Source organism: Neovison vison, chromosome 9 (genome assembly GCF_020171115.1).
Source record: "Neovison vison isolate M4711 chromosome 9, ASM_NN_V1, whole genome shotgun sequence".
Taxonomy (NCBI): domain Eukaryota; kingdom Metazoa; phylum Chordata; class Mammalia; order Carnivora; family Mustelidae; genus Neogale; species Neogale vison.
Window position 1 is genome coordinate 6953505 of NC_058099.1, and position 24353 is coordinate 6977857.

The 24353-nt window shown below is 54.4% G+C and overlaps 1 protein-coding gene across 11 annotated transcripts in view; it reads right to left on the bottom strand.

Annotated features, from left to right (window-relative positions):
• The window catches only part of SPTAN1 (spectrin alpha, non-erythrocytic 1), a 62039-nt gene that overhangs the window by 8087 nt on the left and 29599 nt on the right, over positions 1-24353 (bottom strand). For 2 of the 11 annotated variants that reach the window (XM_044264762.1, XM_044264752.1), the window contains exons 21-45: positions 23930-24064; positions 22471-22619; positions 21367-21426; positions 20028-20226; positions 18918-19022; positions 17854-17877; positions 17271-17309; positions 15506-15553; positions 14537-14628; positions 14164-14308; positions 13877-14058; positions 12073-12172; positions 11704-11901; positions 11460-11606; positions 10682-10785; positions 10416-10578; positions 10018-10032; positions 8260-8391; positions 7693-7830; positions 6438-6542; positions 4340-4548; positions 3434-3554; positions 3136-3257; positions 2439-2571; positions 811-909 (exon numbers count right to left, since the gene is read on the bottom strand). In XM_044264762.1, the coding sequence (XP_044120697.1) occupies positions 811-909; positions 2439-2571; positions 3136-3257; positions 3434-3554; positions 4340-4548; positions 6438-6542; positions 7693-7830; positions 8260-8391; positions 10018-10032; positions 10416-10578; positions 10682-10785; positions 11460-11606; positions 11704-11901; positions 12073-12172; positions 13877-14058; positions 14164-14308; positions 14537-14628; positions 15506-15553; positions 17271-17309; positions 17854-17877; positions 18918-19022; positions 20028-20226; positions 21367-21426; positions 22471-22619; positions 23930-24064 (2964 nt within the window). The remainder of the gene's footprint in view (positions 1-810; positions 910-2438; positions 2572-3135; positions 3258-3433; positions 3555-4339; positions 4549-6437; positions 6543-7692; positions 7831-8259; positions 8392-10017; positions 10033-10415; positions 10579-10681; positions 10786-11459; positions 11607-11703; positions 11902-12072; positions 12173-13876; positions 14059-14163; positions 14309-14536; positions 14629-15505; positions 15554-17270; positions 17310-17853; positions 17878-18917; positions 19023-20027; positions 20227-21366; positions 21427-22470; positions 22620-23929; positions 24065-24353) is intronic. The other 9 variants (XM_044264753.1, XM_044264763.1, XM_044264759.1 and 6 more) reach the window with 8 other exon arrangements.

Here is a 24353-nt window from a genome sequence, read left to right on the forward strand (position 1 = left end):
CTCGAGGAGGAAACAGACTGCTGCTGACGGTAAAGCCCCGGGCTCCTTCGCTGGCCGCAGACAGTCACAGGCTGGTCCCCGCGCGGGCAGAAAGAGCAGAGACTGAGACGCAGGGCTATGTGTGGGTGACGGTCAGACACAGACCTCCTCCCTCTCTGCACACGGTCTGGACCGGACATGAGCTTCATGGTAGCTCATCTGCCCATAAGGGTAAAGGAAACAAAAGCTCAAATCTAAACACGGATTTGAACATGCTGTTACCTATGAACCGAATCTCCAGTCTCAAGGTCATGCTGACTACAGCAAATCCCGGGATGAGAAATCTTCTCTACTAGTTACATTTGCAACAGGAGATTATAGTTGTGAGAAGTTCTTGTCTTCCGGTACCAAACACCTGTCACAGCACCTAAATGATCGGTGGTGTCTAACTGGGGACCTGGAATTCCAACGTGCCACGGACCTGACTTCAGTGCTGGGGAGAAAGCCCCGGGACCCCTCCCAAATGCTCTCTCGCTCGGGGCTGTTTGAGTGACACCCAAGTCTTGTGACTTAAACACACTCATTTCTAAGCCAGCCTAGACAGCAGCCAGGCTTTGTAGAGCAACGAACATGGAGGAACGGGCTCTGTCCTGGGTAGGGGCTGTTCTCATGACGCTTCCTGCATCTCCAACCAGTTCTGTCGAGAGCCTGTAGCTCCCGGTCTCCACGCAAACCTTTCCAGGGTGGATATTCTGGGCAGATGGGCTTTGCGGGGCCCCGGCCCCAGCACGGGGGTGTCGGGTGTGGGAAGTGAGCGTCTCCCCAGCTCACCTTCTTGATGAGGTCCTGTCCGTTGCTGCAGACGTCATTCACACGGTCCTTGTGCACAGTGAAGTCTGTCTCAAAAGCTTCGTGTTTCTTCAACAAGCCCTGCAGTGGAAGAAGAAAGGCCGGTGGCTGAGAGCCTGGCATGGGCTGGTGGCCGGGCCCGGCTGCGGGTCGGAGGGAACCAGAGCTGGACGGCGCCTGCCCTCAGGGGCAGCCCAGTCTAGCTGGGGACTGACGTCGGTGGGTAATCACAAGGGTGGTAAAACCCGGAGGCAGCAAGGGTAGCTGGCGGTGAGCTCAGCTGGAGCAGGGACGTCCGGGAAGGCCCTTCTGAAGGGTTAAGCTCTTGCTGAGCAACCACTACAGTGTCCCTCTGTCCTCTCTGGAAGGCCACATAGGAAACAACCCCGTGGAGCTTAAGACAGAACCCAACAGACGGCTTCCCTGAATACAGCTCCTAAGGGACCTTCCAAGTGTCCCCGTCCTCAGTAGACCTCAAAGACTGGAGACAATGGCTCTAAGCAGGCTTCCTGGGGACAGGAAATCCCTCCGTCTAAGCCACCGGAAGCATCCAGACCAGCCGACCAGGACAGCCATTCTGAGAATGTGGCTCAGGGACCACCTAGACTCTGGGGAAGGCAACCTCTGCCTCCAAGGCTGGTGGCCCAGATGTGGAACATCTGACCATAAAGTGGAGCTTTATGGGGTGGGGGTCCCCCCAGCAGGAGAGGAGGCTGTTCAACTAGCCCATGGCTCTGGGCTGTTTGCGACCAGTCGGACCAACGGAACGCAGCACGGCCAATGTCATGTAACATGTGAAGCTAAAACTGGAAGCTTCTCTCTCTGCCATTCTGAGGGCTACCTATGGACACGAGGCAGGGCCGCTGGAGGAAGGGAGGTGTGGGGGTCAGGGGACACAGAGTCGTGCCAGCCATTGGTGACATACTGGCGGCTCTCTTGGCCTGCTGCCGCACCTTGGTGCTGGTGAGGGACCCCCCTTGGGGAACAAGCTACTGCGGCCTGTGGGGCTGTCACAGAGTGTACTGAGGGCAGAGGCTGAGGCACTGACCCCTGGCACCTAGGAATGTGGAAGACGCAGACAAAACCAACTGAAAACACTCAGAGGCCACCGGGGCGGGGCCCAGTCCAGGATGACCTGCGTCCTTCTGAGCGGGAACTCCGGACACAGTGGCCCAGAGGGAGAGCCCAGGGCAGATAGACGCGGAGGGGAGAGCCGTGAAGGGCAGAGGCTGCGGTTACGTGGCCACAAGACAAAGAGTGCCGGCAAGAAGGTGGAAGACCGGAACGGGCTTCCCCTAGAAGTTGTGGGGAGCGAGGCCCTGTCTACGCCTTGGTCTCAGACCTCCAGCCTACAGGACAGCAACACCTGCTGTACGACACCCCTGGCCAAGGGCGCGCTGGGGTGGCAGCTGCTGGACCCCCATGGACATCAGGAGCCTGTGGGCTCGGGGTCGTCGGCCGTGGTGCATTTGGACAGAGGAGCAGCGTCTCTAGCGTGAGGTCTGGAGAACTGTGACCAAGCGGGGAGGCCCAGGCTGCCGGCCAGGGGCTCTCCCGGCACCAACGCAGCCACTGGACAAAGCGAGGGGCGGCGCGCCAGCTTCTCTGACCTGGATAGCAGCAAGCGTGTCTCCGTAGTCCTCGCTGGCTACGAGGGTCATCTTCTCGTTGATCCACGCTTCTTCCTCCTCCACGTTGGCCACAAACTGCTGATACTCCAAGGACTCCTCCAGCCGCTGGCCCCTGATTGCAGGACACACCACAGCAGCCACTGATGTCATCCGACTTTAACGCTCACAGCTAATGCGTGTTTAAAAACATTCCTGGGGCTCCTGGTGGCTCAGTTAAGCGTCTGCCTTCGGCTCAGGTCATGATCCCAGTGGCCTGGGATCGAGCCGCACATTGGACTCCCTGCTTGGCGGGAAGCCTGCTTCTCCCTCTCCCACTCCCTCTGCTTGTGTTCCCTCTCTTGCTATGTCTGTCAAATAAATTTTTTAAAAGATCAAAGAAACCTCTACAAAAAAAAAGTTGTTTTTTTTTCAAACATGGGCTGGGACTGGTTCCATCAACCGTTCTGTGTAACGTGAAGCAGACACAGGGCTGTTCACATGTGAAGCTTCCGAACCGTATGCGGGCTCAGATCCACGCAAGGGAACCCACTCGGCACGGGCCAGTCCGGGCGGCTCCGAAACAAGCTGGCCGTGGTGCCCGCGCCCAGGACAAGGGTCCGGGAGGCGGCAGAGGGCCCAGCAGCCCCAAGCCTGGCCTCCCACGCGCAGCGCCCGCGCCCCTTCCCTGGCCGCTCACCGAGCAGCCGCCAGCTGCTTCAGCTCCTTCCAGTGCTCCACAAACTGGGTCAGACGCTGCTGGATCTCCTCCTTGCCAATGGTGTTGTCGTCAGACAGCTTCTTCCCGGTGTCCAGGACACCCTGACAGGCGAGAAATGACAACAGCTATCACCTGCCCTTAGGTGCGTCCAGAAAAAGGCCTCAGCATCAAACCCAGGAGTCCTCTCTTCCGGGTGCGGAACGAGGGCTCGGAGACACCGCAGACAGCGGGATGCGCGATGGGCAAAGGGTCTCCCTGCCCGTCACCCGCCCCTCACCTGAATGGCGGGCTCGTGGGCCGCCAGTTCTGCCTCCAGCCGCTTGTGCTTCTTCCTCAGGTTCTGCACGCCTGTTAGGTCTCGGCCGTAGTCTTCAGAGCTCACCAGCAGCTTCTTCTCCCTGTACAGCACGGGCAGGCACTCTGCACCCCAAGTTTTCAACTGGACAGGTTTGGTCAGGAGCTGTGACGTCTCCGGACCCCACGTCCTTTACCTACACCTGCTGATCTTGCCACAAAAACCCTTACCAGTCTTCTGGAAAATAAAAGCCTCTATTTCCCAAACGAAGGGCACTGGCGTGGGCATGTAGGAGCCCCACCAGGGTCAGGGTGCGCAGGAGAACAAGGAGGCGCCAGCGGGGTCGCCTCACGAGCCCCGCTTTTCCAAACGTGCAGACACCACACGTAGAAATATAGAAAAAACCTGGACAACATTCTCTAAGAAGCAAGGAAGAAGAGACAGGATTTTTGTCCTTAAAATACGGTGTGTTTACAAAACGCTAATCGCCGCTGACTGCAATGGGAGAGGAATTAAAAACAAACAATTCTCCCTCCTTCGGGGACTGACCCTGCCCAGGATATCGGGCTGCCTTTTCCAGAAAGGAAAAGACTTGCTCGCTCAGCTCCCTGAGGACCCCGGGCAGGGTCTACACAAAGTCTGGCTTCATCATCACCTACTGTTCCCACCTGAGGCCATCAATGGCCCTGTCACTGCACAGCTGGGCAACAGAAGCCGCCAAGGTGTCCCCGTGGGCCAGGTGCTGCTATACTCTGGGAGAGAGCCAGACCTCACGGCCAAGCGGCCCAGAGCTCCAGACCCCGCTGGGACGCTGGGTCCCAGCACCTGCCAGCAGAGGCTCAACGGACATCCCAGAGGACCCGACTGTGAAGGCCCGAGGACACGTACTTGATCCAGGACTCCTCGTCATCCATGTCCCGGAAGAACTGGTGCAGGCGATGGGATTCATTCAGCTTGGCTCGCCGGGAGGCTGCCATGCTCTTGATCTTCTGGAAACGACCGTTGATGGTGTCCCGCTTGTCCTTTACTTGGGAGGTGTCGAAGGCACTGCTGGTCATCAGGCTGTCTGCTTGGCTGTTCAGGTCCTTCAGGCGATCCTGGGGCGGGGGACACAACGGGAGGGGTGAGGAACCCGGCTCTCCCCTGACTGTCTGCCTGAAAAGCAGAAGTCTCGAACTTCACCGACAGCCTGGCTTTGTGGCGTGCTGGATGTTCTCTCAACGTGGCCTACGTGGATCCCTGGGGTTCTAAGACATCAAAATTATTTTCTTAATAACACAAAGACCTCATCTGCCTTCCTCACTGAGTGGACGCTCTCATGTGGTAGGACAGCCGTGCTGGGGGTGCCGATGCCGCCAGACTCCGAGCCGTGGGAGAAACCCCTCACTTGAGGGCATCCCTATGAAGGCAGAAGCTGTGGATTTGATTAAATCTCCATCTCCGAGTACGTGTCGGTGTCAGCGTTGCGTGTGACACCATGGGAAGTGCATACAAGCACCTCAGCAGCACGTTCAAGTTCAAGGACAATCCTGAGGAGAAGCCCATGTCCTGAGCCGAGCTGGCTGCTTGTTCTTGTCCTCACGGACTGAACGATGACCAGAGTACGGCCATCCAGACTTTAGCGTCTGACAGAGCCTTCTTCGGAAAGATTGAAGTGAACCTGTCACTCTCAGGAAGGCAGAGTCTGCTGCTTCTGATAAAACCTGAACTTTCAGGTGAAAGTGGGAATTCTGGAGGAAGTGCACTGGCCTCCATGAGGGGGACCAGCCACTCAACCAGTGAAGGTTGTCCTGTGGAGACTGGCTGTGAATCAGCGACTGTGACGTGGGAGCTCATGGAACGAGAGGTAATTCTGCTTCAGTCAGAAGGTTTTCCAAATGATTCTGTGACATCATGCACTTAGACGTGCAATGAGAAAAACATTCCATGTCCGTGATGGACCAGTGGCTTTTTAATATTAAATGGTATGAAACACTGACGGATCAGGTTTCAGAGTCCACTTTGCCACTAACCATTAAGCACCGACCATGTACTGACTTCGGCGTCAGAGGACCCACAATCATGTGAATGGAAACACTACTCCCTTCTCGAACCTCCCTGTGCGAGGCTGGCTTTGCATCGGCTCTGACCGACCCCCCACACTGAATTTGGAAGTAGCTACGAGAATCTGGCTGCATTCTACTAAACCAGACTGCAGAGATTTGCAAAACACAGCCAATGCCAGTCTTCTTCTGTAGCTTGTTTTGGGTTTGGACATGGTTATCGTTCATAAAAAGTGCTACTCTTTTTCTCAGACTTACTCTTGATTTTTCATCTTGAAATAATTATGGACTCCCAAGAAGCTGCAAAAGCAGGACAGCTTCAAAAACAAAAGACCAGGACCGCGCCTGTGGGCCCTTTCCCCAGTCCCTCCCCACAGCAGCAGCTTCCGCGGTGCCCCAGCAAGACGAGGCCACGGACCCCGGTGCAATCCATGGTGCAAAACCACAGATTTCACCAACTGTCCGTGCATCCACCCGTGTGCGTGAGGGTGTGCGCGACGGTGTGCGCCCGTAGGGCCACATGACTTCCCCACGCGTAGAGTCCCATAACCCAAACCAAGCTACGTTGTTCTGTGAGCACGAGGGAAACCCGTGTCCCTTCCTTGCTGCACCCCACCTGCGTCTAACTCCCGGGGACCACTGCTCTGCTTTCCATCTCTCATTTTGTCATTCTCAGAATGATCAAAATCCCCTAAGACTGTCTTTTTAAAATTTAACTTTTAAAATTAATTTTTAAAATAAACAGCAACTACCGGCAGACAAACCCACATAAACAAACTCTGGCTGGGGCCTTCGCTAACAGCACAGGGTATAAAACAGCCTCAAGGCCACACTGGGAACGTGGCTCGAGGTGCCGGCCGTTACGTTCCTCCCCCACATGCACTGGGTCTCCCCAGGAGTAGGGCACCGCTGCGCCCCAGACGGGCCCGGCCCCCTCTGATCACCTCATGGGCAGATATATCTGCCTCCAGCAGCTGGTGTTTCTTCAGCAAGTTGTTCACGGAAGCCAGGTCTTTGCCGTAATCCTCAGATGCCAGCAGGGCCTCCACCTGGAAGGGAAACAGGGAAGGGCAGATGTGACCGTGTGGTGCCCCGTGGGGATGAGGCACAGCGGGTGTTCTGGAAAATCCAGGATGCCCTGTTGTCTGGCCAGGTCTTTGGCCAGCTGCAAACCTGTCAACCCCAAGTTATGTGGTCACAGTGATTCAGCCTGTATCAGCCCCTGTGGCCTGAGTCCTTCTCCCTTCCTGTCAATCAAATTCAGACTTGAGAGCCTAGAACTTGCGATATCACAGCTCAAGGCAGGGTCCCGGTGCCCTCGCGGAGGTTCGGGGTGAACTGCGGGGCGATCTCACTTCAGGGAGCTCCGCCGAGGAACAGAATCGGCAGCAGCGGCTGAGATTAAAGCACGAGGATGTCCGGTGTAGACATCCCACCAGAATGCTGGGAACGCGTCAACGTCCACCAACACGGGAATGGTTCAATTATGGCAGGACTAGGACGGACCCAACACAGCTCCTCAAATGTTTAGGAAGAATTCTTTTTTTAAAAGATTTTATTTGTATATTTGGCAGGCAGAGAGAGAGAAGGAAGCAGGCTCCATGCTGAGCAGAGAGCCGGATGCAGGGCTCGATCCCAGGACCCTGGGATCATGACCTGAGCTGAAGGCAGAGGCCTTAACCCATTGAGCCACCCAGGTACCCCCTTAGGAAGAATCCTTAATGATTCAGGATAACACTCCCAAAACACACTCAAGAAAAATTATATTCTGAGATCAACTCCATATACAAACAGAACTACGCTACTGTTGATGGAAATATGCGTAGACTGGAGAGAAATATTAACAGTAGGCTCCAAAAATTTCTTTTCCCGAATTTTCTCCTAACTCTGGCTTCCTGACTTAGCTGCTACTTTGGTTTCCACCCAGGCAGAGTCTCCAGAGCTCCCGCCGCACAGACCCTACTGTCGCTCCCCGTTCGCATTCCTGCGGAGACCAGCGAGCCGCTGCCTAATTCCTACCTATCAGCGCTCTCTTCACGAAACTGTCATTCCCTCTGACCCCTTGGAGCACAAGACTCTGTGATAAGGAAGATTCTGTGGGAAGGGGTGCCTTTTTCCATGGTTTGGAGCTTACTGACTGTCCTGTTATCCCAAATGACCAGAAACCCTCCGCTGCTGGGAGGGGAAACCTGCCATTACCTCGGAAAGCCAGAAGTCGAAGTCCTTGATGCCGGTGTTGAAGTTCTGCTGTTTGTTGGCTTCTTTCAGCTTCTGGCTCTTCTCCGCTGACTTCTGCACCAGGAACTGCCACTGGTCAGCTAAGGCAGCCAGTCGAGCCTGGGGAAGAGAAGGGGCCATCAGAGATGGGGTGTCCAGGAAGAGCCCCTTCTCGGAAAGCTGACAATTCGTGGGGAGAGAACAGACGGCCTCACGGGAGCCCTTCCTACCGACGCTCCCCATCGGTCCTGTAGGCAAAAATCTTTCATCTGCTTTTGTTCTTTTTTGTTTGTTTTTTGGTTTTTTTTTAGGATTTTATTTAATTATTTAACAGAAAGAGCGAGCGAGTGCGCAAGCAGGAGGAAGGGCAGAGAGAGAGGGAGGAGCAGGCTCCTCACTCAGCAGGGAGCCCAACGTGGGGCTCCATCCCAGGACCCCGGGATCATGACCTGAGCCAAAGGCAGACGCTTAACAACTGAGCCACCCAGGCACCCCCATCTGCTTAGTTCTTAAAGCCACATTTCAAAGTCATCACCACGCGGCCCGTACCTTGACAGCATCCTCACTGCCCGCACAGGCCCCGCGCTCGATGAGGGAGTTGCCCGTGTCGATGACCCCGCGGATGCGGTCGGCGTTGGCGTGTAGTTCTGCTTCGAAGGCCTGGTGCTTCTGGTGCTTGCTCTAAAATTCCAGAAAGATGACCTTTCAAAACCAGGTCCTGTGAGGTTACCTCCGTTTAGGGAAGAGGGAGTCTCAGAAACTTAAGACAACTGGGGGCAACTGTCAACATTTCTTCTAGAAGGCAGTCATGGCATTTGTCAAATAGTGTGGGGTTCAACCTGCTGGGAGCTGGGCAGAAGGACCCGGCTGGGAGAAAGGAGATGGACCAGCTCAGGAGCAGGGGAATGGAGTCAATTCTTCAATCAGCTGGGAGGGAAGTCCGAGAATTGAGTACTTTCTACCGTTCTGCAGAAAACGCCAGCAGCCAAGGACAGTGTTTAAACTACTTGGACATCGGTTTCCATCCACAACCTTCTCCTCCACGGACAGACGATCTTAACAGGTGACACACACCTGGCTCGCCTGTCATACACATGAGGCCGTGATCACTTTGGCTGGCAGGCGGACTCTCCGCCGACAGGGGCGCATCTACGGCTGCCCCAGACCTTGACTTTGCGGCCTTTTGTAGCTGTCATTAACCAAAACTCCTGAGCACTGTTAAAATCCAAACTTGTCTGGAGGTAGGAAATGACTTTTGCTAAGGAAAGAGAGGGCTGGGAGAAGGCTCCTGATGCTAGGTCTCAAGGGGATTTTCAAGAGTCTGCAAAGCAAGAGAAGGCACGGGAAACAGTACAAGACAATGCAAGGACACAGCTGTGACACAATTCTGGGTGAGAAAGGCAGGGTCTCGGGGGATGTTATTTGGGGGAAAAGAACTAAAAGAAAAAAAAAAGTACGGTCGGGGAAGGATTCTGCATCAAATGTTTCATTTCAGGGGCAGCAACTGTCGAAGGACGGAGGCGCCCGGTGGGCGGAGCGCGGTGCCCACATACATCGGGCAGCCTCCTTCCGCGTTCCGCTGCCCGAGTCCGAGCAGGGTCTCAAATACCCACAAACCCTGACCCGAGTCCAGTTCCCGCTTCTCTTTCTTGCTCTGATCACTCTTTGGTTCAAACCCCACTATCCTGTTTCTTCATTTCTTCGATCCGTTTAAAGCACCATCTGGACTACATTTTCACCGAAAAGTCCCCTATGCTGCCCCCTGCGCAAAAACGTCCCTCTTTTTCCTTAATCTCTCACCCCTGGCTCCGGTCAGCTTTGGAAACAGATCATCTGCTTCCCTGAGGCAACTTAACTGTCTGTCTCCAGGGACCAGCACCTCTGATGGCAGCCTGGCTGCGTCATCAGATTCGCATCACGCCAGACGCCTTGTCCTCGGCCACCGAGAAACGGGAGCACAACTCCATACAGAAAAAACTGACTACTCCTTTTTTTTTTTTTTTTTTAAAGAAGTGCCTCTGAAAAGCCAGTAGTTACCTACTGCCCCCAAATCAAACATCGTACAGAACTTGCCTAAGTGACACATGGGGACAAGGGAGGGGGTGCGGGGGTGCAGGCTAATTACGACAGAGAAAGCCACATCCCACAGGGACACTGGAATGGAGGGTGATGGGTCATTAGAAATGAGAAGCACGCGTGAGGGGACGCCAGCCGACCACGCGAGGCCACGACAAGGATCTACGCAGAGGGACACAAACACTGGAGCGCATTTAACTAAAAAACTCTTGAAGAAGATCAGAAACTTACCAGCAGCTTGGAAAGCTACAAAAACAGATTAAAATAACAAGAGTTCAGTACACGGAGGTGAAAAGTACATGTCCGCTACTAAACAGAGGCTCACGCTGTTGTCCTCCTTCCCCTGGGAAGCTCGGCGTGGGGCCGAGCCGCTAGAGGGGACGCCGCACACTTCTCTAGCGGACACGGCGTCCACGGGGACAAGTGAGGAAGGCACTGTCTCACATCGGGTCATTTAGTGACACCTCTCTGCGGGCTGAGCGTCTCGGAATAACCTTGGCTGGCTTCCGCAAGGACACAGGAAATGGTTCTCTAGATGGAGCCCCCACAGCTGAAGCTGCCTTCTTTACCAGAGCCTGTCCCGACACCGAGGCTGCCTTGGGGACAAGCGGCCACTTGGCTCGGCTCACCTGAATGTTGGTGGGGTCCTTGTAGGACTCATCGCTTGCGGTCTGTAGTTTCTCACTGATCCAGGCCTCGATCTCATCCACGTCCCGGCTGAACTGCTGGAGGGTCTGCGATTCTCCTAGCTTCGACCTCTTCTCAATCATCTGGGCTTTTAGGCGGCGCCACCTGGGATGGTGAAATGGAACCCAAGCGTGAAGCTCCCGGAGAACAAGACGGGCCGGAGGGTCCCCCGGGACCCGTGAGCGCGCGCACCACCACCGACACGCACCTGTCCAAAACCTCGTTGCGCCGGCTGCAGATGTCACCCTTGGCATAGTGGCCGGCGGCGACGAGCTGCTCAGCAAAGGACTGCAGGGCGGCGATCTTCTCCTCCTGTGGGCAAACAGAGGCGTGAGGCCAAGACGGGCCGGCGGGCCCAGCCTTGCACGGGCCGCAGGTCTTGCACAGAGAGTGGCTGTTCTGGGTGGCGGAGCCCGAGCCGGCGCCGGGATCGGACTACGCTGACACTTTAGAAGCCGGAGAGCAGAGGCCAGGAGAAGCTTGATTTCGACCACTAGCAGAGTTTAACTCAAGACGACTCCAGGTCACCCTGGGGACAGGGGCTAGGACACCAGGAGTTGTCACACACAAAATCAAGCTGATTGTCAGATGGGTGCCAGATTTTCAACAAAACGGGCTATAAATCAAAGAGGTGCCCATCTTCCCGAGCTGTTCGCGCTCAGGCGTTCTCTCCTCACCAGCACATTTGTGATTCTGCTTTGACAATACGTTTTTTCTGCGGGGCATCCCCGTTACTAAAACCTCCCAAGTATCAGAACTTAGAAGTTTTAAAAAAGCATCCAGGTCCATATGCGCTTTCCCGCAAGGGGGGCCGCTCTTCCTTCTGCGGCGAACAGCAAGTCTCTTCGCTTCAGGGAGCGGCCAAGGCTGAGCTGGGCACGTCAGGAACGAGTTTTTATTCTAGTCGTTGTGACGGGAAGCGGCAGCAGCCCCCGAAGAGAGCCGCCCATCTGGACAAACCTACACCGAGGAGAGAAAGGCCTCACCTGGACGTTGATGGCTTTGTCGAAGTCCTCGTGTTTTTTGATCAGAGCCTCCACGCTGTCCAGCGAGTCTCCTTTGTCCTCGGTATTCAAGAAGGCCTCGCGGGCAGCCATCCAGTTCTCAGCTTGCTCGCAGTCCCGATGAAAGAGCTGAAGAAAAGGAGGCCGGTGGGCAGATGGGGCCGTCGGCCACGAAGCTCCCGGTCCGAAAGCCCATGGCAAACAGGAAGCGATGTCCCGTACGCACCTGCAGCTCAAGGCACTGATCCAACATCATCCTGCGCTGAGCCCAGGCCTTCTCCAGCCCCGCGCGCTCCCGATCTAGAATATCTAGTTTCTCCTTGACCTCTGGGCTGGCGTAGTGCCCGTGAGCCAGCAGCTGCTGCCCAAATTGCTCAAAGGCCTGGAAAGTGCCAGCCCTGGCATCGATTTCTGTCCGGTGCTCCTGCCAAGAGGAGGGAAGGGGTTAGGTAACCGGCACGAGATGCCCAGCGCCTGTCAACCACAGACTCGCGGCTAGGGTGCTGTTGGCGGCAGGGGGGCGGGGAGGGGGCACAGTCTTCCTAGCCCAGAAGCACGACACCCCCACCACCACTTGGCGGGCAGAGCCCCCTACCTGGTGCCGTTCCAGCAAAGCTTCAGCTCCGGTGACATCCCTGGCGAGCTCGTCTGAGGACACCAACCCTCGTATTCCATTGATCCAAGACATGAGGTCCCTGGCAAGCAGACACAGAGGAACAGCGATTACGTTACCTGGCAAGCAGGCTTTCTGCCCAGGAAAAGAGAAACACACAATTCCTGTCTCAGAAGATTATTTGGGGTCAAGTAGTTAATCTACTAAATGATTATTCAGGGTCAACTAGTTAATCTACTAACCGGTTAATCTACTGAATGGTTAATTAGTTATAATCCGCATCTCTGGGCAAAATATTTCAAAGCCTCTTGTTCATCCTATTGAGATGTTAAAAAAATTAAAAACGACAACAAAAGACTGAGCATTCCTCAGAAATCAATGCAATAAACTTGTGACTAAGATCTTCCAGCCGTAAAGTAGGTTCTGACACAAGCAACAACTATGGTGTAGTTTTCCACAACTTCGGAGGAATCACTTTTCTCTGAGCTTGCAGCAGTCCTGGGCCCACGCAGGCACTGAACCCAGCTTCTGACCGATGTCTGCACGTGAGGGCACAGAAATCAACGTGTGAGGTCACAGGTCCTATCCTAGAATTCCTTTGATCAGATACACCCAGGATCGGCAAATCCAGAGACGGAAAACAGACTTGATGAGGAGAGGGGAAAGGGAGGTGACTCCTCATGGGGCTCGGGGTGCTCTTCTGAGGCGGTGGAAAGTGTCCAAACTTCAGAGAGGTACTACTTGTATAACACAGTAAGTACCAGCGTATAACACAGTAAGATTACCAGTGAATGACATCCTTTAAGACACGTTAACTGTTCTGTTACTTGATTTTTACCTTTAAAAAAAAAAAAAAAAGAAACCAAAAACCAAAAACCCAACTGGGACCTCCTACCAGAGGCCTGGGAAGGGGAAGCGCATCACCTGCCCAGCCCGGCCCCGCAGAGCTAGTGCCTGGATAAAACACACCTACGTGTATACCCCCGTGCGCACACACCCGTGTGAAACCCTTGTTAGCACAGAAGCGTGCCACAGAGAAACACCTGTCCCGAATGGGTGCCAGGGACCAAGTTCTACCTCACCCACCAGTGGGGCACTACGTCGTAGCTTTAAAAACGCCTGATGCCGAGGTCATGGGACATCCCGCTAGACACCCAGCCTCGACCCTTCAAAACCGTCAGTGTCATGAAAGACAACACGCAGAGGGCGGAGGGGTCAGGCGACCACTGCTACTGCGACGGGAACTCTCCGCTCGACCCTGGACCCAAACACAAACCCAGACTCGTGGACACACGTTTGAGACGACTGGGAGAACCCGAACTGGGACTAGGTACGCCGTTGCTGTACTGGCCTTGGACGTGAGGGTGGAGGGCGGAAACGCGGGGCACGCGGGAGGCAGAGGCCCAGGTATTTGGAGGGAAAGGGCCATGTTCTCGGCAAAGCCCCGACAGCCGGGGCAGCAACACAGAAGCGTGTGTCCGGCGGCAAAGCCAGCTGGTGGCTACCTGCGAAGGCTGCCGTCCGGGTTCACTGTTTCACCTTCTCTATTTTTCGAGGACTATGAAGTTTCTCTCACTAAAACAGGTTTGCGAAAGAGACTACGGTACATGTGTAGTAAGTGAGAGAGACGTCGAAGGCAGAAACCGAATGCCATCCGGCGGGAAACGGTGCGCACGTGGACAGGCAAGCGGAGACTTCTTCTGGCAAGGGGGAGCCGGACGATTCCGCCTCGCCCGGCGTGACCTGCCCGAAGCGAATGGCCGCCCACCGGCTTCGGGCCACGTACCGGAAGTCACTGAGGAAGCGCTGCAGGTCGTGGGAGTCGCCCAGCTTGGCCTTGCGCTGGTCCGCGCGCTTCCCCAGGCTGCTCCACGCCTGGTCCAGCTCCGTGCACTTTTCCTGCAGGTCCTCGGCCGACTCGGGGTGGGACTGGATCAGGCGCTCGGCGGTCTCCCCCAGGGAGTTGACCTGCGGGAGCAAGGTGGCCAGACGGCACGTGAGGGAGCTGCGCTCTGCCGAGTGAAGAGTCGCGCTGCCCGCGGCCAAAACGTCCCCCGCCCTGCCACCTCTCACCTTGTCACCGAGAGCCGCGAGGTCCCGCTCAAAGCCCTCGTGTTTGCGCTGCAGGGCTTGGACGCTGGCCAGATCGTGGCCGTAGTTGTCGGTGTTCAGAGCCTGATTCTTCTCTTCAATCCACTCTTTGGTCTCGTCCGCATCTCTGTGGGGAGAAGCACGGACGGTGAAGACTGCTAGGCACAGCGGCTACCACCAAAAGCTCCACGAAGCAAAGAACCCACATTCGCTCCCTCCCTCCGTCTTTACTGAGCAGTGCACCCCGGGACACGTGTGGTCCCGGACGCCAGAGCACGGAGCTCAACCGGAGCGGAGGTAGCACACGCAGGGACCGCCCAGGTCAACCCCGCTGCAGCCCCGCGCTGCCCCTCACCTGTGGAACCTCTGCACCTCGTGGGCGCTGCCCAAGAGCTGGCTCCGCTCCTCGGCCAGCTGCTGCAGGGACCGCCAGCGCTCGTTCAGCTCCTGCAGGAGGACAGCGGTCAGCGCGGTTGCACCCCGGCCAGCCTCCAACACGCAGCCCAGAACCAGACGACCGGCGCTCGGCTTGCAAGGAGCGGCCGGAGCACGGACGATTTCCTGTCTCCACCCTTCCCGGCGCAATAATTAGTACAGACGCGACAGCACAAGTCCAGAAGCTGAGGACTGCAGCAAAGTTAGCCACGTCTGACGGCCTGAACGCTCCGTGAGCATCTGACCTGGAATCATCTCGAAGGCCACAGGGACATGCAGCTGACTCAGCCTCCCTTCTCAGCTCCAAGCTGCCGCCCGGAGCAGGTGCTTCATCAGCAACTACCCTGCGGGGGGCGTCTCACTCCACCCCTGTCCTGATCTCAGGGTTCTGGGCCTGGCCTGGGTCTGGCTCCCTGCTCAGTGGGGAGTCTGCTGCCGCCTCACCCTCTCGCCCTCCCATACATGAGCTCTCTCAAATAAATGGACAAAAATCCTTAAAAACAAACAAGGAAACAAACAAAGGAACTAGTGTGTGGATGAGTCCCGAGCCCCGAGCCCAGCCGCACCCCATGCCACGGCAGGCCACGTGGGGCCCGGTGCTTGAGGAGACAAACACTGGGGGGACCCACACTTCTTGCAGCTCCTGGCCCTACTAGAAGGGAAGGGAAGGCTAACTTTACCAGGAAGAGCAGGTGAGTTCTTGAGCAGGGAAGGCCACCTGGCCACCCTGCTGTGGGCGGAAAGCGGGCATTTCCCCAGGAAAACCTCGCAGCCGGGACAGTGACAAGTGCAAAAGCTCGCGTGATGACTTAGGACAAGCTCTGCCATAGTCCGGAGAAGAAGAACAGGGAGGGAGTCTGGGAGACGAGGGAGCTGGCCAGTTTCTTACCTTGATGGAATTAAAGGTGGCCACGGTGTGAACCATCAGACGAGCAGACTATGGAGGGAGGAAAGCAAAAGAGCAACGCTAATCCCGTGTCTGCCAATTACGACACAATTCGGAGGAGCAAGTGCCATTCATTAGGTCTCAATCATCAACCAAAATTGTCTTAAGGGGACACGGTCAAAATGCTGAGCAGAGCCACAAATAAAGGATTAACCAGTGGAAAGGCACAAAGCACCCAAGTGCACAATTTAATTAAGTTCACTCGATGAAGAGTCAAGAGAGTGGTGACAACCACAATTAAAACAGCTGGCTGGTGGGGGCGCGTCTGGCGGGCTCCGTCGGGGGAGCACACAACTCTTGATTTCAGGGTTCTGAGTTCAAGCCCCACGCTGGGTGTAGAGATTGCTTAAAAATAAAATCTTAAATACACACACATAAAACCCCCCAGCTGGCTGACAGGAAACAGAGCTCAATGTCTAAGTATCAGCGTTGTTCATGCTGCAGAATAGTCCAGAAAACACCCAGTTTAACAAATGCTGGCAGTTGAGACTGTTTATGCCTAAATATGCCAAGAACCTCATACCTCTTCTTGGCTATCGGTCTGCTCGTCTTTTTAACAGTGTCCCCCTTGAACTAAGGGCAACAGCCTTACCAGATAGGGGCAAAAAAACCCAAAACAAAACACAAAGACCAGTGAATTAGCTTTCTTCTCACCAAGGTATAAATCAGACATTCCTTGGGATCACAGAACCCACCACTTTTATGTTTAAAAAAAATTCCACATTACAATACTGGTAATCTTCAAATATGTTAAGAAAATCAGGGGCCAAAAGCTGGGATGTGGGGGAGTCGGGCTCATCAGTGCTGCCGTGATACGCCCAGGTGACATTTTCAACGAGTGTGGGTGTGTACAGGTTCAAAAAGTACACACCTTTGTCTCCAATCCGTTTTAGAAATAAAAATTAAAAAGAAAACTCATATGTATTTATTTGGTGGCATTGGTGTTCACAAAGCCACCTGAAGCACACTTCCGAAAACATGCCCGTTACCAGAAAAACCAGGAGGGGAGACCGGTGAGGATGTTGCCCACTCACATCACCAATGATCACACCCCGCAACCCAAGAATAATTACGATTGAAAACAAGGAGAAAAAGCTGAATTGAAGGGAAAAGGCATGCTCCCCCCCAGTGTGAAACCTGTTTAATGACGGAACCATCCGGGCCAGGAGGGGTGAGGAGGGCAGAAGCAGGGGGCCCTAGCCAAGCACCCTGTGTCTGTCTGGAATCATGTCTGTCGTGGAAGGTACATCTCTTTCTACTCCTCCCCCTACATCTCTCTGCAGGATCTGGTATGTTTGAAGAAGCATTTCTTAGGCCCCTGGGGAAAGTGGCTAGGCAGAGGTCATTTTCTTGTCCCTGTTCTGTCCTTCGGGACTGCAATCCCAGGGGTGCAACCACGCCTAACCACGCAGGGCCACCGTGCAGGCTTTACTCTGGCAGTGGCGTGGGTATACAAGGCCATCTAACCGAACTTGTCCTGAGCACTTGCACGGAACACCTGCTTCTTTTTACTAAGGGCTGCGTTTTAAGACATGACAGGATCAAAGGACAGAATGCCAGGGTCAAAAGGAAACCAGCCAACAACTCCAGAAATGACCAGAGACTCCCAACATGCGCAAATCCTCAGAAACAGACACACCACAAAAACCCATAAAATATGTCTATTCCTGAAAACCTTTGGAAACATAACTGGCAAGGGAGTTCCTACCTTCCACGGGGATGCAGTCTTGGAATCCGTTTCATCCTGCTTAGGGGAGAGGCAGACATTAGGAAGCCATGCAGTGCAGAACGATGCAGCCTCCCCACCTCCCATCCGTGGTAGGGGGTCCCCAGAGCCATCGCCAGGGTAGCATTTCCCTGAGATCAGAAACTGACTGCTGCTCAGAGCACACCACAAGGCAGCTTGAGGGAAGGGAAGCCAATAAACAGGAGAGGAAAATTTCTAGTCTTTTATGAAGTGGACAAAAATGAAGAGAATGAAGAAATTTAGTAAGAAAACCACCAACTCGTGTCTCTGTGCTACTCACTGGATTCTTGGAAAAAGGATAATAAATAAACATAAAATAATTGCTGTGGAAAAAGCTTTAGAAAACTGAAGAGAACTTTTTTTTTATGGTCTTCAGGAGAATGGCAAATTAAAACCTGTTTCTGCTCTTTTTTCTCTTCCACAGATTTTTACCAACAAAAGGCCCCTCTGAGGTTTGGGGACAGAAATCCGTAAGAGGTTCATGACTGTTTATTCTTCCCCAAAACCTACCCCTCCTCACGTTCCAGCTTCCACACAGACTTACCCTGGGCATCATGCCACACACCTCCTACAAGGAAAGAAGGAAACGAGATTCATTATTCGAGAAAACATGCAACTTTCTGTGACACTTGTTATTGTCAAACCCGGACACGGGGACAGAGTCACAAGACAGACAAATTGCCCCAAAGAACTTCTTAAGAGTCTGACAGACTGTTTATATGTAAGACCTTTTATTTATTTAAGAAATGGGTAAGGTTACTACTAACTAAGGGCCATTTAACAGCAAACAAGGGGCGCCCGGGTGACTCAGTTGGTTAAGCGTCTGCCTTCAGCTCAGGTCATGATCCCGGAGTCCTGGGATCGAGCCCCACATCCGGCTCCCTGTCAGCAGGAAGCTTGCTGGTCCCTCTCCCACTTCCCTTGCTTGTGTTCCCTCTCTGCCAGTGTCTCTCTCAAATAATAAAATCTTTAAAAAATAATAAATAGGGACGCCTGGGTTGCTCAATAGGTTAAAGCCTCTGTCTTTGGCTCAGGTCATGATCCCAGGGTCCTGGGTTTAAGCCCCGCATCGGGCTCTCTGCTCGGCGGGGAGCCTGCTTCCCCCTCTCTCTCTGCCTGCCTCTCTGCCTACTTGTGATCTCTGTCAGATAAATAAGTAAAATCTTTAAAAAACAAATAAATAGGGACGCCTGGGTGGCTCAGTTGGTTAAGCAGCTGCCTTCGGCTCAGGTCATGATCCCAGTGTCCTGGGATCGAGTCCCACATCGGGTTCCTTGCTTGGCAGGGAGCCTGCTTCTCCCTCTGCCTGCCATTCTGTCTGCCTGTGCTCGCTCTCTCTCCCTCTCTCTCTCTGATAAATAAATAAAATTAAAAAAAAAAAAAAAACAAATAAATAAATAAAAAATAAAGAGTAAACAACTTTCACGACATGAAACAGGCACATGGAGAAGACAGGAGGTAAATGAAATGGGGCCAGAGAGGACCTGACCACACGTGGGCTGGCACAGTGCGCTACGGGACGCCACGTGCTGGGCCCAGAAGGGCACAGGAAGGAGCCACGTTGCTTCCCGCCGGGCACACGGCTCCATGCGAGCCCGGGGTACTCGCCTGCTGCTGGACGGCCTGCACCTCCTCGGCCATCAGACCTTCAGACTCCAGGTCTTCAGCCACCTTGTTGATGTCCTTTAGCCGCGACTCATTGGCCTTTAGATCCTGTAAAGCAAAAGCCGTAACAGCTAAGACGCTAAGGGTAATACAGAGGAGGAGGCGAGCAAAAGAGGTTCAAACTATAGTTTAAACCTACAGGGTTTCTGTTCACTAGGTATCCTGTGAACCAGTTTCTCTATTCCACGGGAGTCACCTAAACCAGGCAATCCTGACCGTGGCGATGGAGGAAGCAAGGGAACAACAGGGCACTGACTGACAGCGCCTGTCTGCGATCTGCCTCATCAACGGTGGTTCATACGCCATGATTCTGCCAGGATGGAAATTTGCATTCCGCTTTCTTTGGAGGAACATGTTTTTAAAATGTGCTGAAATTCTAATGACAGCCCCCGGGGGGGGGGGCGGACAGCCCCTCACCCACACGAACTGGTTATGAAACTCTTGATGTGGGAACGAGAAACAAGATGTGGTTTAGGCACACAGCGGATCCTATTCAGCCATAAAAAGTTGTGGAGTCCCGACGCCGGGGAGGCAAGAATGAACCAGGAAAACACGCTGCTCTGTGACAGCCACCGGCAGTGAAGTCATGTCATACAGGAGTCCACATGTACAGAATGTCCAGAATATGTCAATCTGGGGACAAAGGGCCGCGGATCCTGGGAAGGATGCTGTGCTGGGGGTGCAGCTCCCCCGTGACACGGGAAATGGCCCGGGACCAGAGAGGTCAGTGGCTGCGCCGCGCGGCACTAAGTGCTTCGAACCACCTACTTAAAAGATGCGTAACCGTGTGTTGTGTCCACTTTACCCCAATTACAAAAAATACTTTAACACGTTTTTGTCTTTTAAGTTCAAAAGCTCTTAAGAGAACTAGAGAAAAGGGCCTCGACTTCCGTGAGGCTAATCCAGCCAAAGAAAAATTCCGGTTCATGTCCCAGTGACGACGCTCCCCAGCGGGCCGGCGCCACCTGAGCCCTGTGGGTTCCCGTGAATTTCAGTCAAGAGGCCGGACCACCACGCCCTCGGGCTGCTTGTCAGAGGCCAGACTGCCCGTACCTTCTGGAAGTCATCGAACTTCTTCTGCAGCACCTCGACCTGCTCCAGGTCGGCGCCCACCTCCTCGCTGGTCAGGGCCGCCTCCTTCTCGTTGATCCACTGCTGCAGCTCGTTCGCCTCCCGGAACAGCATGAAGCGCTTGCAGCTCTTCTCCAGCATGGCCTTGCGCTTCTCGCCCAGCTCCAGCAGCGAGTGGTACCTGCGGGAGGCCGGGAGGGTGACAGAGGGGGCGGGCAGGCCGTTAGCTTCCCACGGACGCTCGCCTATGGCCAAACCACCAGTGTCTCTGAGATGCGGGTCCAAGGCCATGAGTGTGTCGCGATGGTGCCCGGGTGACAAGTGTCAGAACACAGATGAGGAGGCGGCTCCTATGGGCCCGCGCCACAGCCTCGGGGATGAGTGCCCACGGCGCTGGTCGCCACTGGGTGGCTGGGACAGCCGGGCACACTCATCCCTGGGCCCACGTGGCCCCGAGAACATCACAACCACAAAGGACTGGAACCAAGCGTCGAGCAGAGGAACACAGGGGGCATGCGAGCACCGCGGGGAGGAGAGGACTGTGCGGGCACGATGCAGACAGCGGTGCCGCTCCGTTCTCCTGACTCCCTGAGCCGCCCCGGGCCGGGGGCTGGGGTGGCGGGGGGAAGGCATGCCCGGCTTTACAACAGCCTCGCACAGGACGTTAGCCTCTCTGAAGGGTGGGCGAGTGATACGCTGATTTCTCAGTGGTTTAGCAACTAGACGGAAAATCAGGTCAAGTACAGAGTATCCACACCGTTTTGGTGTTGGAAGACTTCAGAGGAATCCAAGAGTATTTGAGCTCTTAGGAGCCAAAATACAAAAGGATGAGCTACTTACTAGCTTTGGAGATATGAACGTGACAAACATAGTAAAACGAAGTTAGAGGCTAAAGAAAACCCACCGTCACCATCAAATCTAAGCTTCTCCGAGTGAGATTAAAAAAAAAAAAGAAAAAAAAGCAATGAGGGACCCAGACTCAGAGCACTTTAAAGGGAGGAATGGCATCTGCTTCCTACTAAGAAACACTACGGGCCTGGCCTTCAGGTTCGCTGCCGAGCGCGGCTGGCCCACCACCAAAGCCAACGGGGGACGCGGGGGACCAACGACACCGAGCGCACAGCTGCACACGGAAGCGACCCAGAAGACAAGCGGCCATCGACTGACACGGTGCCACCGAAACCTCGTCCCTGGTGAGCGAAGCTGCCGCAGGGCGGCGCGGTACCCCCCCCACCTCGTCCTTCCGGATGAACAAGAGCCTTGGAGAGAAGCGGCAGAGGGAGAACGGACACGGGCACCGGCAGGGCCGCCGCCTACTCACAGTTCCTCCACCTGTTTCATACGCAGAGACACGCTGCCGGCCTCCTTAGTTACGCGCGTCCTGCACGGGGGGCACAGCAAAAGCATGCACAGATTAGTGCGATTAATCCACGGGAAAGGACAGTGGCCGCTCCGACGGGCGCCAGGAGGCCGGATGCTTCGAGTGGGGGCAACTGAGAAGCCATTCAAAAGCTCTTAGGAAGGAGGCCAGGCCACGAAGGAAATCAGGAAAGAAACAGCCAGCAAAGTAAATTAGAGGGTTAGTTCACTTTCCTTTTCCACAACAGTCTGCCACGTTTAAGGCGGACAATTTTCCTTATACTGGCCACTCTGGGCACTTTACAAAGCAAGGCCAGCGGCGGGAAGGGCTGCTCTAAGAAAGGGACTGGACAGAGTGAATACAGCCCTCCAGTCACGTGCCAGGCCGGCGGCTTTACTCCCACGGTTCGACCCCGGCCCCAAGCGCGCTCCTGTCTCAGCAGGAACGGAAAAGGTCTGGAAGCGGACACGTAACTGACCTTCTCAGGGACCATCAGACTCACAGAGGTTCTACTGTAATAGAATCTAGTGAGAACGTAACTTCTGGATATTTTCCTAGTGTCTAGAAACTTCCGAGCTCATTAGCAGAGCAAGACACCCTACGGGAGGGACTCAGCTCACTACGGGAGCTTAGCTAGAGGACAGAGGACAGAACTACATCGTAAAAAACCACCTCTGCCCCAGAGCAGAAGGCAGGAGACACCCACTCTCCCAACAGCCTTTGAAAAGGAGAACCTCTAGATCTCAGTCCCAGAGCGGTCTCCCCAACTGAAGGACAAAGGTTAAGAGGCTGAGGTTTAGAAAATGCTGTGGAGGAAGAAAAACTCACTTTAGGGGAAGAAATAAAACATGGAAAATAAAGGGGTCAAGGGTTTTAGGTCCAAACAGAACGCTGTGGGTTAAAAGGGACTTGGCGGCAAGTGGGAAGCGGGTGTCCTGAGTGCACACAGGCACAGGAACAGTTGCTCCGAAACTTCTGGACACTGCCTCAACCGTGGCCTACGTGGGACGTGAAGGAAGCCCCGAGGGACAGCGGGGCCGTGCTAGTCGCCCTTGGGGCCCTTACTGGTGGTCAATCTGTTCTTGCCGCACGGCTATGCTGCCCTGCTCCTCTAGGAGGTTCTCGCGGGAGGCCGACTGCGCGGGGTCCAGCTTCTTCACGTACGCCGCCGGCACGAAGCCCTGCCGGTCATTCACTTCCACCTTCCACCAGTCCTAAGGAGACAGACGGACAACCGGAAGCATGAATTCCCGAGACCGAGAAGGCCTGTGCACATGCATGTGCATGCGTGCGCACGCACACACGCGCGCGCACGCACACACACACACACACACACACACACACACACGAGGCAGAGGCACAGCCCTGACCAGGTCAGGAGGATCCCATGACAGTGTCAAAGTCACGTTCCTCAAAGACTATCACCTTGCCAAGCACAGCGTCACAAGAAAGCTGCGACAACACCCAGCATGAAAGGCAGTCCTGTCACTCTCCGGAACTGCACTCATCATGTGACCACTAGCCACACATGGCTGTGTAAATTTAAATAAATTAGAATAAAACTAAATTTAAGAGCTCCATTAACCACATTTCTAGTGATTAATCAACACTATGGGCACAGCCACGGCATTGCCGGCACACACAGCAAAGTCCACCATCACGGTAAGTTTCTTGGGACAAGACAGGCTGAGAATCAAAAGAAATACAAATCACAGATTTCCTCAAATGCTCACGGTCAGGGTAAATGAGGGCTATAAGAGTAAGGGTCGGGGCGCCTGGGTGGCTCAGTGGGTTAAAGCCTCTGCTTTCGGCTCAGGTCATGATCCCAAGGTCCTGGGATCGAGCCCTGCATCAGGCTCTCTGCTCAGCAGGGAGCCTTGCTTCCTCCTCTCTCTCTGCCTGCCTATCTGCCTACTTGTGATCTCTGTCTGTCAAATAAATAAATAAAATCTTAAAAAAAAAAAAAAAAAAAGAGTAAGGGTCGTTGATGACGACGGCAACCATCTCTCCAGCCTCGACTGGCAGCTTTTGTGATTATCGGACAAAACTTGTGGCGTGCCACGCACCTCACTCCAAGTCACTATCAAACCAGCACAGGTCAAGGAAGGGAGGCTGGGGACCCAGGAAGCATTTAACGTCGAGGGCTTGTGGGGTGACATCAAGGCTGCCGTCAGCTCTGCTGGAGCCACACGGTCTAGGTTAAGAACCTGCAGCTACGAATTCCAGAAAAGCAAACTGGTTTAAGGAGAAGGAATTCCACCTAGATGTGTGTAATCAGGAAAAGCAGCCGCCCTCTCGAGTGGGAGCCAGTGCACTGCCCCCCGGTGTCGGGCAGACGCACAGATGACCTTCTTGATCTCCCACGAGATGGACCTGTATCAAGGGGGAGACTGACGGGGTGATTCTGGTCTCTCCTCAAATTCTAACCCAGGCTTGGTCCAGACACAAAGACCCACAGAAACCCCATCGAGCAAAACCCGCAGTGCTAATGGAAACAGTCACAGGACCACTTCTGATGCCTTGCCTTGTTGGTGCTGTTGAGCAAGGTGAGAATATCCCCTTTCTTCATGGTGACCTCTCGAGGGCTCTTCTCCTGATAGTCGTAGAGAGCCAAGACCAGCTCCTTCCCAGTCTCGTCATCCATGGGGGCCACTTGTTGCTAAAAATCCCAAGGAAGGGCAAACCCGATTAAAGGATGCTCATGGTGAGTCACTGAGCACAAGACAGACTCCGATTTCAACTCCAACTGGACCAAATGTCCCAAACATACATTCATGAGAGAATTCTCCTCTAAGCTACCAGTAAAATCTGATTCCAGAACTTTAGCTATTCTGAATCTTAAAAAAAACAAAACAACAACAAGAATCTCATTTTAAACCATATATACGTCTTTGCGTCCAAGGACGTCGGAGTGAGGCCACCAGAACGTAGCCTACGACCGTCGCACA